Source organism: Anser brachyrhynchus (assembly GCF_964034855.1).
Source record: "Anser brachyrhynchus genome assembly, chromosome: 11".
Taxonomy (NCBI): domain Eukaryota; kingdom Metazoa; phylum Chordata; class Aves; order Anseriformes; family Anatidae; genus Anser; species Anser brachyrhynchus.
The window spans coordinates 15,855,363-15,869,028 of record NC_137706.1 but is presented as its reverse complement, the minus strand read 5'-3'; the positions used below and the strand labels follow the sequence as shown (position 1 = coordinate 15,869,028).

Here is a 13,666-nt window from a genome sequence, read left to right as displayed (position 1 = left end):
CAGGCATGTTCTTCTTAGCAGTCATCAATCAGAAGACACAGAAGCGCTGACACCTGGCAGTGACTGAGTTAGAGCCCATTTGGGATGGCAGACCAACTCACCGACCACCAGCCCGCTCCTCTCCTCGCCTCAGGCACTGCACAATTATATCTGTGCTGTTTTCTCCAGCCTTGTTTTAGGACACAAACTGGGGCTGCTCCACACAGAGGGATGTATACAAACAGGTAAGCTGGAGGAGCCATGACCTTCTTCCAGTTCTCATCCATATTTCAGGAGGATGCCAAAATGGCCAAGGCTGGCCCACCCTAACCTAAACAACAGCATCGTTAATGCTTTGTGTGACAGTCAGCAGCCAGAAAAGCCACAAATATCCTGAGGTGTCTAGAAGCTTCGGGAGAACCCCGTTTGGTATACTTCAAAGCAGTCTGATTCTCAGAGATTAGGCAATAGTTGCATTTGAAAATGCTAAGCCTCCCTTATAGGATCTCCTTAAAATGAGAGATGCAAAATCACTGCCAGAAGTGACTCACTTTTCAGGCACAGAAAGGCATTATCACACTGAACGTGTCTGGGTTCACTTTAATCCCTTTGCTGCCAGTTGCGCTCCGAACCTCACCTTCCCAAGCTAAGCTCAGAAGTGCATCCAAATCCTCACATTTCTGGACTCCCACGAAAGTCACCTGGGAAATCTGGCAGCAACGCTGCTTAAATTAAACAAGTTGTGAGGACAGTGGAAGTATCGAAGTCTCCTTTTCCCCTACTCGGTCAGAGGCAGGACGTGCTCTGGCTCACAGCAGTTCCCTCTTTGCCGGCCGGCCAGCTGGACACGCACGCTGACCGGCCAGACACCCTCCTTCAAACAGCACAGCGGTTGTCCTTCTTCCATTGGGCCAGTACTGAAGTTGCTTTCCTTTGCCAAGCCTTTAATTTCCAGGAAAATTACAAGAACCCAACATCTCTGAGACCTCTGCCCTTCTGTAAAACCCATTAAAACCCACCAGCAAGTTTTGCGTTGCTGGTGGAGGCAAGATTGACTGCACGAGGTTGTTTCTTTTGGAAAATTGGGCCCAAACCAGAAGATATCAATGAGTTTGACGGGAAAATAAGTAACTGTCAGGAGAGCAGCTTGCGAGTTTTTTATTTCGATATTAAGATTCATCCATTTCATGATGTCCCAGTTTTTGACAGGTCACTGCCAGATGCCCATCTGGCGAGCTGTGGGTGCAGATCAGCCAAGATCAGCTCGCAGATATTTCAGATGGGTGCTGCTGAGAGAATGGCTGTCACAAACAAATTGCTAGACTGCTTGGAAATGAGCAGCAGGAGAAAATAAATGAAGATCCTGCCTATGCATGAGTATCCTGACAGAGAATGAATGAGTGCTGAGAAATGAAGAGTATATGGGAAACAGCAGCAGCATGAGAAGAGAGAAGGGGTTTTTGAAGCTATTTCAGCTGATGATTGCAGTCTTCTCACTTCCAATACAAGAAGAAAGCAGGGGACTAGCAGGAGAAACTGGAGAAATGTGGAATACCTGAACCAGGAGGTAAGTAGTTAGATGGGCAGCCCTGCAGCTTGGCAGGTAATTGTGCCGATGTCCCAGTTTGGTTAGGATTTCGGCTGAACTTCAGGCCCATCACGTCTTCGGATGATGGGCAAGTTACTTTCTGAGCAGCCTTATCAGTCAGCCTGGTTGCAGCTACCAGTCACGCCGAATATTTCAGTGCCTTCGGATGCTGGAGACTCGGTGGTCCCTGTGGTTACTCACCCAGCAGCTGGTTGGCAGACGAGGTGGTGAGGTTGAACTGCTGCTCCAGGTACTTTCCCAGGAAGGCGGCAAAGCCCGCCACCACGGCAATCTCCATGCAGGCTGCCAGGATGATGCAGGTGAAGACAGGATTGGAGAGCAAGTGCTTTGTTACTTTGGGGATCACTAGAAGAGAGAAAAAAGGGAGAGGTGTTATTGTGCAGGCTCTGCTCGAGGTGCTGAAGGTGCCTTGCTACTCTCCTGAGGACAAACTCATGGTATTAGGACTAAACTTCCACTCTGCACAGACAAGCTGGTTGAAAAGTGGCAACGCCAGAACAAAATGAAACAAATCCCACGGTGTCATCTAAAGTACCAGGAGGTGCAAAGGGAAGTCATCTGTCATTATTCTGAAAGGTTAGAGATGATTTTGAAATTTTAAAGGATCAATGTTTTCCAGTATTGCTTTTGTTTCCCCCGTAGAGAGGTCAGTCAAAGCCTCGTATTCTTTTTCCTTCACCTCTTCCTACCTGCTCCCCACAAACAATACCGAGCCAGCTGATAAGTGCCATGAGTACCGTACTTAGCACCCGCATTCTTTCAGGCTTTCAGACACAAGCTAATCCAAGCTCACATTTGGCCCTTCCTTTTCCTGCCATCCAGATTTGCCTCATTTTTTAACTCCTGCCTAACTGGCTCACATGCCAAGGGACATCTTCTTGCAGCATGTTCGGATACAAGCTGAAATTCTCTTCTCTGGCCCAGGGGCACTCATGAGCACAAAGGATCCCACACCTAGGACAGGCAGATTAGCCTGTATGTTCCCATAAACCTGAGCTTGAGCAGCTGAACGACGCCTTGTGCATAGACCCTGCCAGCCTCGGTGGCTGCAGGGTTGGCAGGGGACGTGCTGAGCTCCCCTCTGCCTAACACACACACACCTGCTTTAGTTTCATGATCCCTCGCTCCTCCCTCCCGCATCATTAGTGTCCTGAGTCCTCTTCTCCAAGCCTGTCTCTATTTCCGATAAGGAAACACAAGCTACCTTACAAAGGGAAATTTGGCTAATGAATCAGATAGCACATTTTCTACTTCAGTGAACATTTTAATTATTGCCGAGATAACACAGCTTGAAGAGGATAGCATCGCAGTACAGGAGAGAGCCTTGCTTTGTCTCAATACCTGATGACTAATTTCTCCCTGAATTAAATGTGAAAATCATTAAGTTTGAAAATTACCCTGCTGAAGTGTAGTGAAGCCTCAATGGGCCCCTATTTGCATTTTGAAAATCCATTCCCCACCCACCTCTGGTGTACCAGGGTCTGCCAGATGACAGATTTCTCTGGTGTGGCTTCTATTTTCCCTTAGGGCTTTTTTTGGTGTGAAATCTAATTGCATTGGCCTCAGCAAGAAAATGCACAGCTCTTTGTCAAGGCTCTGCTTGGGTCCCCACGGTTCTTTCTTTGGGAGAAAAAAAAAGGTTATAATTAGGTTTGATCTAACCTTTCTGGAAGGGACCACTCCACAGTTTCTGGTCTCTTTACATCACAAATGTTTTTTCGTGCTGTATAAAATTCTTGCTTCCTGAGGATTTGCTGAACATAATGAAGGTGCTGGAGGCACAGCACTTTTTAGTGGGAAAGAACTTAAAAATACAAAACAAAAAATTACAGGGAGGAAGAAGTCTGGGAGATTCAGATGTGGTCAGATCTCAGAAGCTACCTGCTGCCTCCTTCAGTTCTTTGGGGGCCACCCACAGAACTTCCCCTCCTTGCCAGGAAAAGAAGGGAAAAAGCAAAGGTGGACTTGGCAGAGCTGAGCTCGGAAAGCCATATTTAAGGTATTACTGCCTGTTGTGCCTCTGGAGTTCAATCTGTACAAGATTAATGGATTCCTTGAGATGTAGCTTTGTGCCAATTCAAATGTAAAGACACAGAGGTCTCTCCGTAACTTCACCCACCAAATAATAACAGTGACAGCCTGTCTTTTGCAAGATGGAGTTAAAGATCACGGACATTTATTGCTGAAGGTCGCAAGGCCGGTACCAAATCATCATGCATTACAAAGTGAAAACCCATCCCTCATACATGCTGGAGGAGAGGAAGGCTTTTGCAGTCCCTGCAGCATCTCACACGAGGGAGGCCGCTGCGACGGCCTTGCCTGGCAGCGCTGGGCTACAAGTCCCATCGCTTCGTCACTGGTCATCCTCTCTGTGCATCCGGGCGTGAGGTTTCTGGGACGGGGTCTGCCCTTTACTGCACGTCTGACTAGTGTATACTGCAACGGGGCTCTGTACCAGCTATATAATAGGGTATAATACAAAACCCACAACAAAGAGCGCAAAGGCAAAGCAGGAAATGCCTGGCAGCCTCCACCATCTTCTCTCAGCACGGGCCAGCTCATTCCCTTTTATTTTCTAAGGAAAATGACACGAGGTTCCCCAAAGAAATGAATATCCTTTCATCTTGCTACTGCCACCCGTTAAGATGATTCGACACCTGCTGCTGCCTTATCTGTCTCAGTTCTTGGGGTGAAATACCTCTAGGAACAAGATTAAAAGTCAGCAGTGAAGTTTAAAAACCTCTCCATAGACTGGAGTGACGTGCATTCAGCTGTCTAGCATACGGTGCTGGGTAGGAAGGGGGAATGGAAGATGTCTGATGGGGGACAGGAAAGCCCCAGGAGCACAAGAGCTGAGCGTGGTGCTCCTTCCCTGGATCCCAGTGGAAGTCATGATAAACGTTACCTTGCGCCTTGCTGACTCAATCAGGATTTCGATGTGTGCTCCAGCCCAGAAGGTTAGCCGTACGCTTTGTAGCAGCATTTTGGAGCTATAAATCTGAATCATCGAATGGAAAAAGGGAAAGGACTTTGGGATTCAAAATAGTCTCCGAAGTCTTCATGGAGAACCCACCAGCTGTATCAGACAAGGCACAAGAAACCCGCCCTCCCACGGTCAGAAGGACCAGCTCATTTAACATCCTCATCCCAATGCACCCGATACGTTACAGCAACAACGATACACTGAGAAGAAGTAGAAACTTCATCACCCTCTCTTCCCTGCTCAAGTACCTAAAGCCCAATGCTTGCAGCACTGGTCATAGGATGTTCAGGTTGGAAGGGACCTAGGAGGATGCCCCACAGCTCTCTGACACCCCTGCTAATCCCCCACCTTCACACCTTTTACCACCCTCAGCAACACCAAGCCAACCACCAGCAGTTCGGGCTGAGGTTATCGAGCATCCCCTCCTGCTGACGGGCCAGCTGTGGGTGACAGACCACGGGCTCGACGAGCAAATGCACTTATGTACACCAAGTAGCTTTGATTTGTCACTAAACATCGGGGAGTACCGGGGATAATTGGCAACCTCATTACATGAGGTTTAACTACTCTCCAGAAACGACAAACTATAATCATCATGTTGGTGCTTGAAATGAATTGTTTGGAACATTACAATCACCAAGGCCCCTTTTTCCAGTTGGAGCACCCTACAGAGACATGTTTTCAATTTGCAGTAAAGATGAGGAACACAGAAAGCAAAGTAATAAATTAGAGGGAGGTTTACAGCCCAGTCCACCTAGGACAGTGCGATGGGAGAAAGACGGAATTTAGCATTGATCCAAAATACTACTTTCTAACAGCAACGTAGGCAGCAAGTCTCAAATTTGAATAATAATAATAAAAAACAAAACAAAAACAAAAGGAAAGATCTACAGCTTGCGTGAGGAATAAGGGATGAAGAAAAGAGTGAAGGCAGCAAGACGAAAATACCTCCTGGAAAGAGGAAGCTCCTGTAATAGAGAGAGAGAAGATGGGATAAGGCAAGAAGCACTGAAGATAATTCAAGTGAGCTTGATACACCAAAGTTCATAAGGCCTGGGCAAAATTAATATCACAAAGCGTATGAAGGAAAAGGATGACACCCGTGTCAAAAAGGCTTCTTGGGCAGTGGGTCCCTCTAGTCTATCGCCCTGCCTCCAGCATCAGCAGCAACCTGATGTAGGGCCTTTCATGGTCACCTGCCTCCCCTTCCTTACAATTAGGACTTCTCAGCGAGCCTTCTAGGTGTTGGTAAGGAACTGAGGTCTTGGGACCAACAGATCTGGGCCAACGACTCACCTCTACGGCCATACAGCTGGAGCCCTCTCCAAAAGGTTGTCCTCAAGACACGTTAGAGCTGTGAATTTAAAACTCCTTGTGGTACCTGCTAATCCTGCTCAATTCCACGAATGCCCACAGAGGGATACAGGTTGGGACCTGTGCACAGCTGGGAGCTTCTGGCCCAGCACAACTTGTCTGCCCGGAGAGCACTCGTGGGGTCAGAGAGCCAGGATCCAGAGGAGCTCTCTCTCGAGGTACTCAGCAGATCGGCACATTGAGCAGGAAGGAACCGAACAGAAGACAAGACAGCTGTCAGCTGTACATCTCGGCTCTCCTACGCTCTTGGAAATGAAGCTGGGTGGAAAGCAAAATGTTTCCAAATTGAGGGAATTTGCAGTTTTGAAATTCATTTAATTCCGCAGTGGGTTTGCTCTTAATTCCTTGTGAATGAATTTCTATCTCCAAACCTGAAGGATTCCATATCAATTTCAATCCCGTAACATTTTTTTCATATCTCTCGCTAGACAGATGTAATGAATTTCTGGTTTAAATAATTACAAAACAAAATGCATTTAGAGCGGAATGTTTCAGGATTATTAAAGAAAAAGCCAAGGAAGCATTTTGAAACCAAATTTCATCAAAGCTGACCACTCAAATTCAACCAAAGCGATGTTTTCATAGGGAAAAATGATTCTGACAGAGCATTTCCAAGCACGTCCCGGAGCAGGTGGTGGGTTAGAGGCAGCGTGTTAATGTGGAGCGAGGGGGCAGATGCGTGGCAGACACGAGCAGAGGGCACAGGTGCCCTGACAGAGCCGAACGTCATCTCCAGCTCCGAATAGCAGAGAGGTCCCCAGGGCAGAGCAGAGGTGTGAAAGCAGAGCTGTGCCCCTGGAACAGCAAGGACTGCTGCAGCCCACGCCTCAATTGCTTTTGTGGACCACACGAAGAATGCTGGATGCCAGGCTGCCCGTCGGGAGCAAAGATCAACGGCAGCATTTATCCACCCTCTCCCTGCTATTAATCCTTCCCTTCCCTGTACTCCCAAATGCATTTGTGTTGCTTAACTGAAACACCGATCACATAAAATGGTGCAGCATTCATTCTCCAGTTTGGTGATGGTAAGCACCTCCCAGGTCTGTCCCCGGGTTTTCTTGAGGACAGCCAGGGGGACAAGGGGACTGCCCTGGGCTCAGCCTCCTTCCCCAGCTCTCTGGGGGCACAGAAGAGCTGCCCCAGCCAGCGGGTCCTACCTGCAGCACGGCGCGCGGTTTCCATTGCAAGTTTGAAGCTCCTCTTAAAGATGCTTCGTTTCCCATCGTGAAAATACCCCGCAGGAAGAAATGCCATGGCTTCCCAAAAGCCAGCTCTTCCTTTCTGTTTAGACCTTGGCAGAGATGTAAAAGACTTTCCGACACTTTGAGAAGGTTGTTTTTATATTAGTCACAGCTCTTCTGTGTGCTAAGGCTAGAGAAAGCCAAGGAATCTCACCCAGCCTTACATCTCCCTGTCTCTCAGCAAACATTGTAGTGTCTCAGGCACCCTCCCATGTGCCAGACATGCCTTGTCGCTAGCTGACAGCCATGACCCAGCTGGGAGCACGTCTCCAAATTACACTACCCCCCTTCTCCCCTGCCACGTCTAGTCACTTGTAGCAGTCACTGCGAGACCTGATTTTTTTTTTTCCAACAGCCAAAAAGGACCTTCAGTTTAGCCTCCAAGAATGCCCTGTTGATACACCGTGTTCACACAAAGTCCAGAGGAAGAACTTTTCCTTCCCATACTAAGCACGAGAGATGGACAATCCCACACCTCCATGCAGGCGTGGACTTATGCCCCATACACACCTGTCCAGGACCAAGCTGCAGTGACAACACATACGAAAAAGGACTTGGAGTTACTGGCCACACAAACCCTGATGAAGATTTCCACCCACAACCCCACGTACAGGTACATTCTCTGCTGTTCAGCTTCACAAATACTTGAAAACCCCAAAGCCCATGATAGGTCAGAACTCGTGACTGCACGTGCACATATATATTTTTAACCTGTGTTTACAATTATCACTCCTTTTAATCCTAAGAAAACGAATTAACAGGTGTAACCTTCCCCAAAGGAGACTGTATACAGCCAACAAATGGATTAAGGATATTAGGTCCTGCCACGCAGGAATGCACATGTATTTTCCAGCTGGTGGCAGAATAATGCATATCCACAGCAAGATTCAAGCCATCACCTTAACACTACACATCAGAAGTGAGTGAAGCATGTTTGTCTTCCCTTGTGGGGTCTGATCACCTCCTCCAGGCGGGCACTTCAGCAAACACAGCTCCTGACCACGTTCTGACTGTGACAACAGTGCCAAGGGACTTGAAAGGAGATGGCAGGTACCAACACCATGTCATCTGTGGCAGCCTCAAAGGCGTGACTAAAAAGGTCGTTCCCTGTCTTATTTGATGCGATGTAAATTGTACTTCAAAGTCCATCTACAAAGAGACTTCTGGAGCTCACTGATCCGAAGTGGGATTTACCTGCAATGAGAAGACTTACGTGGAAGACTGTAGTGCCTCCTGATTTAATCAGTACTTCGAAGCATATGGAAGTGACACTTACATTTCTGTACTTCGACAAGCAATAGATGCTGTAGCACCCCGCCTCTACTGGCCTCTCTATGTGCTAAAACCCAGCTTGCTTAGAACCACCCCCAGGCAGAACTGTCACCCTTCCTTGCAGCAAGGACATGCCGTATTTTATTCTTCTCTACAAAAACGCAAAAATGTCTAGTGCCCACTCCAAAAACTTAGCAGCCAGAAACAGATGCTCCAACGAGTCCACAACAAAAGCCACAGAATCATCCAGATGGACGTACCATTGAAAAAGCCCATTTCCCAAACCTGAGAAAATCCTTGCAACAAGGACAAGAGGATCACGAAATTCATTTTACTGGCACATTTTCAAACAACGTATCCTTTTACCTTCCTTTCTTTTGAATTTTCTCATCAAGTCAAAGTTTCACATCTTTGACCTTCCCTTAATGAACAACCACATCAACTATTCAAACCATTTTTATATTTAAGAAAACATTTTTTCCCCAAAGCCTCTTTTTTTCCTTCCCTCATGTACCTCATTCAACTCCCGATTAGGGTGACTGCACAGGGAGTAAGTGATTTTGTCCTCATTTATCAAAATGTATTAGGCAATAATGAAACCTCCTCTGCCACAGTGACAGAGAGTGGGAAGCAACCACCAGTACTACAGAACCACCTCCTCAGATGAAAGATTTTCGGGTGCAGAGTATGGAAAGGATACGTACCCACACTCCTGCAAAATGCCAGGTCGTTAGCTGGCCTTAATTAGAGCCAGGCCCCTTGACATCACCGCAGGACACGATGTAGGGTTTTCTATTCTGATCTGCTTCAAGCTATTTTCTGCCCTGCTGCTTTGCTGCCATTTGGGCTGGTATCTATCTCTTCCCCGTCCCAGTTTAAGAGCTGTGTCGGTAAAGCACTTGTTGCTTTGTATCTGGGATTGCAGTAGCCCTGCTGCAGCCCCAGCGCTGGGAGCTCCCCGTCCCTTTGAAGCACCCGTGCAGGCTCGCTCTCCGTTTCAGGAGGCAGAGGGAAGCAGGACAGCAGACTGGAGAGAAGTCCACAAACTGCTTTGGCAACTGCGTTCCCCTTCATTTTTATCAACTCTACAGGACTATCACGGATTTCAGAAGCTTTGTAGTTTAAAAAAAAAAAAATCTTTCAAGTGGAACAAAGTCTCTCTTTAAAACGAGGACAATGCCAGAGATAATTAGAAGCTAGGGACTGAAATCTCAGGATACTAGGCTTGTATTTTTTTTCTGGGTAGAGGTAGGCAGTCCGAATCAGAGACCAATTATAAATCCCGCCAGATGTTAGCCTGTCGCTGACTCTCACAGAAAACGTGACAAGAAGGCAGTGCCTCACCTCGCAGCTGCTGGAAGCAGGTCGTGCTGTTCTCCGCATCCAGCGGGTGCCGCAGGACCCCGTTGCTCGGCTTGGCCCTCTCGTAGTCCCTCTCGGGAAGCATGGCCTGCTCGCTCTCCCCGGCGTGCTCTGGCCGCGGGGGCAAGGACTGTGGGAACCCGAACATCGGCAGGGACGAGAAGAAGAGTAAGGCACCGCAGAGCAGGAAGCCTCCCCACCACGCACCGATCCACCGAGGGTCGTCCGGAGTGATGTCCAGCTTACCTGCAAGAGGGCACACGTGTCAGTGAGGGCTGCGTGGAGGGGTTAACACAAGGGGTTAATGATCCCGTAGGTTTGAAGGCAGTTGTTGGGGGCTCTGTTGGCTGGTGAGGGGCTACAGAGCATCCCACACCCCTCTCGTGTGAGCCACCAGCACAAACAGACCTCCCCCTACAAGATGTCCTTAGGACAAGCAACCCATCCCTTGTCTACCCCGATGGCACGTCCAGCTTCTGCAATGCCCTGTAGTCAGGGCTTCTCTCTAGTGTCGTTGGCCCTGCCAGCTCTAGGATGTTGCTGTGTACAAACCAGCGTCCCCTTTGTTGGCACCAAGGTTTTGGGCATCACTGGCCCAGTGTGTCAAACGTGCAGAGGAAATAAACCCTCACTGGCCTCTCCAAAAGCTGGCGGCTGCAGACGTGGCCCGTGAGGGAAATGGTTGATGGATAAGGGTACGAGTGAGGTGCCTGTGACAGGGTGCAGCTTTTCAGACCGACTCTGACATGGGCTCCAGCACAGGAAACCTGTGCTCAGCTGAGACCTGCGGCTGCATGAAGCCTTGGAAATGTCCTAAAGAAAAACAAGCACAGCTGACATGCAGAGACATGCACGGAACAGAAGTGGCACAAACAAGGCATTGCATCCCCATCCTGGCTCATCCAGGATCAGGCTCTCCCTGCCTCGAATTCACAGACCTGAATCCTTTCCAGCAAAGGAGAGCTGGATATTTGGGCTTTTTGGGCACCTGTGACTGTAAGGAGGGCAAAACACTCCTAAACGTTGGGAAAGAAAGCCACTCACTGCAGCGAATGGGCCTGGAAATGTAGAGATATCAGAGAAGGAAGAAAAGCAGAGCAAAAGGCACGAGTATCCTACAGGCTGCCACTCAGCAGAGATAAGGAAAAGGAAGGCACTGGAGTCAATTCGGGGGAATAAAAATAAGCAGCAGGAGAGAAGAAATTGTATTCCCAACAGCAACCTCGCTGCCACAGCCACTAAGTGTGCCGGCAGAGGGTGCCCAGCACTGGGAGCTGAGTCCCGGGGGAGACCAGGGCCCACGTGGCTGGAATAACAAGCTCCCCCATCGCGATGTCTGTCTGGTTACAGCCACTCTGAAAAATCTGTCTCAAGTGAGGCAATCAAGTTGTCTCTCAAGCAGAGACAGAAGGAAACTCTTTTCTCCTTAGGGAAAATAACGTGTAGCTCTCAAATATATATAAAGTTTGAAATATAGTGTTTTGGGAGGATTGAATTCTTCTGCTGTTATTTCCTCCTGCCTGAAGTGCATTTTTTCAGGCTCTTGGGAACACAGCCACAAGAAGCGCCATACAAACAAAGGTCTTCCTCACATCCCCGTCCTATAACAAGCCCTGCATGGCAGGCAGTGCAGCAGCTGCCCTGGCACCCTACACCTCTGGTCTGGAACAGGGAGCGGGATCGGGCTCACCCCTTGGAGCTCGGTCTCCTTGCACTGCCCCGAGCTGCAAGGCAGAGCCAGCTGAAGGCTGAATCTCTTTCTGATAACAAAAGAGACCACGGCCACACATACCCCAGCCTTCAACAAAGGACCATGGCCAAAGCCAGCTGGACCTGCCCCTGGAAAGTGCTGTACCCTCCCTGTAAGCTGCTGGGCCACAGCCCCTCCAGGCTGTTCAGCGGTAACGCCCTGCTGCTCTCCTCCAGAGCTCCGTATTTGGCTGGGGCTTTTTGAGCTGTAAATATGGAGTGACCATCTTACATAAAAAATAGTCAGATCGCATTAACTTTTTACCTAGGCCAGCATCTTGCCACTGACGGTACCAGCTGCAGGCGTCCAGAAAGTGCACAAGACTAAAGCCAACATATTCCTGATGTTACTCCTCCTACTTCTTGCAGTTTGTGGCTTAGGGGCTTTATAAGCTAGATTTGGTGGCTTTCCCATTTGTTCTTCTATAATCTCATGAAGTTGTTTTTGAACCCATTTGTAAACTTTTAATGCCCTGTGGTGAGGAGTTCCACAGCTTCACCTACTGGACAAGGAATGTCTTCTTCTGCATATTCATATTTCGGAGTGAATTATATTTAATGATCAAATGTGTAGCAGGGTTCAAGCAAGCTCCTCTGCCTACAGAACCAAGCGAGTCTTTGGCATAGGTGTACAAGGTATGAAAAGGGGCCATGCCCCTCTGACCAAGCCACAGCTAAAAGTTCCAGCCATCAAAAAAAAAAAAAAGAGACTTCTTCCCTGCTCATTTCATATTATTAAGATTTCTTGGCGTGCCACATACATGCAAGACCAAGAAAGGCCAGCAGCACTTTTCCAGATTTGCACAAGTCTCTTCTGACCCCTGCAAGGCTAAACTCCACCCAAACGCATCCTATGAAGGTGTATCCACAACATCATAAAACTGGAGCACACCCTCACAGGCGACAACACGAAGCCTCAGATTTTCAGCTTACAGCCAAAGGGCTTTGGGAGCAGTGGAGAAAAGCCTGTTACACATTGCCCTCTAATGGCAAAGAGGGCACAGTGCAGGTAGCAATACAAGAATTTGCACATTTTTCTTGGAAAAAAAGACAATTTGCCAACAAATTGCTTTAACCCAAGAGCAGAGTGAAGGTGAGCAATAATTAGCACTGCTTTGGGAAAAAAACAACAATGCTGTGAGACTGAACTCGGTCATTTGCAGATAGTGCTGGGTGTGGGTCTGACGGGTGTGCATCCCTCCGAGCGCCTGGCTGCCTCTCCCAGGTCCCAGGTATGGACACAGCCCCCCTAGCATGACTACACCCACGCTGCCCTGTATGCTCTGCCACAGTGATATTTTAATCTTTTAGCCACTACAAACCTGTTGCTTACAGGGATGAAGTTGAAAATAATTGAATCCTAGTCAAAAAAATAAATAAAAAACCAAAAACCTCTAAAGGTGATACACATACATAAGGGGCACTCAAGATGAAATGAGAAGCAGCGTCCTACTTGCACGCATCAATGTTGTCATGCTGATACATCAATACACTTGATTTTAAATGAAACCCCTTCCTCCTTACTTGTGTCAATGAAGACAGCATCCACGTAGATTTTGGTACAGAAGGAGCCCAAGATAAATCCACAGGCTGGCCCAAATACCAGCATCGTAAACAGGATCCCTACAAGGAGAGAGAAAATAGAAAATTAGTATTTGGCTCAGATTATTCCTTGCAAGTTGTTCTGCTTGGCTCCTACAAAATGGCATTGCCCTACTAACACCAAACAGATATGGATATGTCTCTGTGTCGAGTGCTTCAGACAAAAGGGCACCCAAAATGCTTTTTGCTTTTCCACAGCCTTTCAGGAAAAACAGATGATAGCTGTGATAATGCTGAAGGATTTCTATTGAGCTGGGAAGACTGTGGACATACACCATGTTTTGCTCGTCTGGTTGCTCTGAAGGATGTCTCACTCGAGAGCACGAGGTAAAGCAGACCTGTATTCTCCCCGCAGGAATGTCTTTACCTTTGCTACCCCCAGCTAAATCTGGGATATTTGCAGAGTTTAGAACCAGTGAATCTATGAAATTCTGAGTTGTCACAGACTGCTGGATAAAGTCCCGTTAGAGAGGTAGGAGCCCTCATTGCAACCCG

General features: G+C 48.0%; 1 protein-coding gene across 2 annotated transcripts in view; it reads right to left on the bottom strand.

Moving 5' to 3' along the window:
* SLCO3A1 (solute carrier organic anion transporter family member 3A1) overlaps positions 1–13,666 on the bottom strand; it is a 157,116-nt gene that overhangs the window by 34,562 nt on the left and 108,888 nt on the right. For both annotated transcript variants that reach the window (XM_080551801.1, XM_080551800.1), the window contains exons 3-5: positions 13,094–13,192; positions 9,803–10,066; positions 1,769–1,933 (exon numbers count right to left, since the gene is read on the bottom strand). In XM_080551801.1, coding sequence (XP_080407927.1) covers positions 1,769–1,933; positions 9,803–10,066; positions 13,094–13,192 — 528 coding nt within the window. The remainder of the gene's footprint in view (positions 1–1,768; positions 1,934–9,802; positions 10,067–13,093; positions 13,193–13,666) is intronic.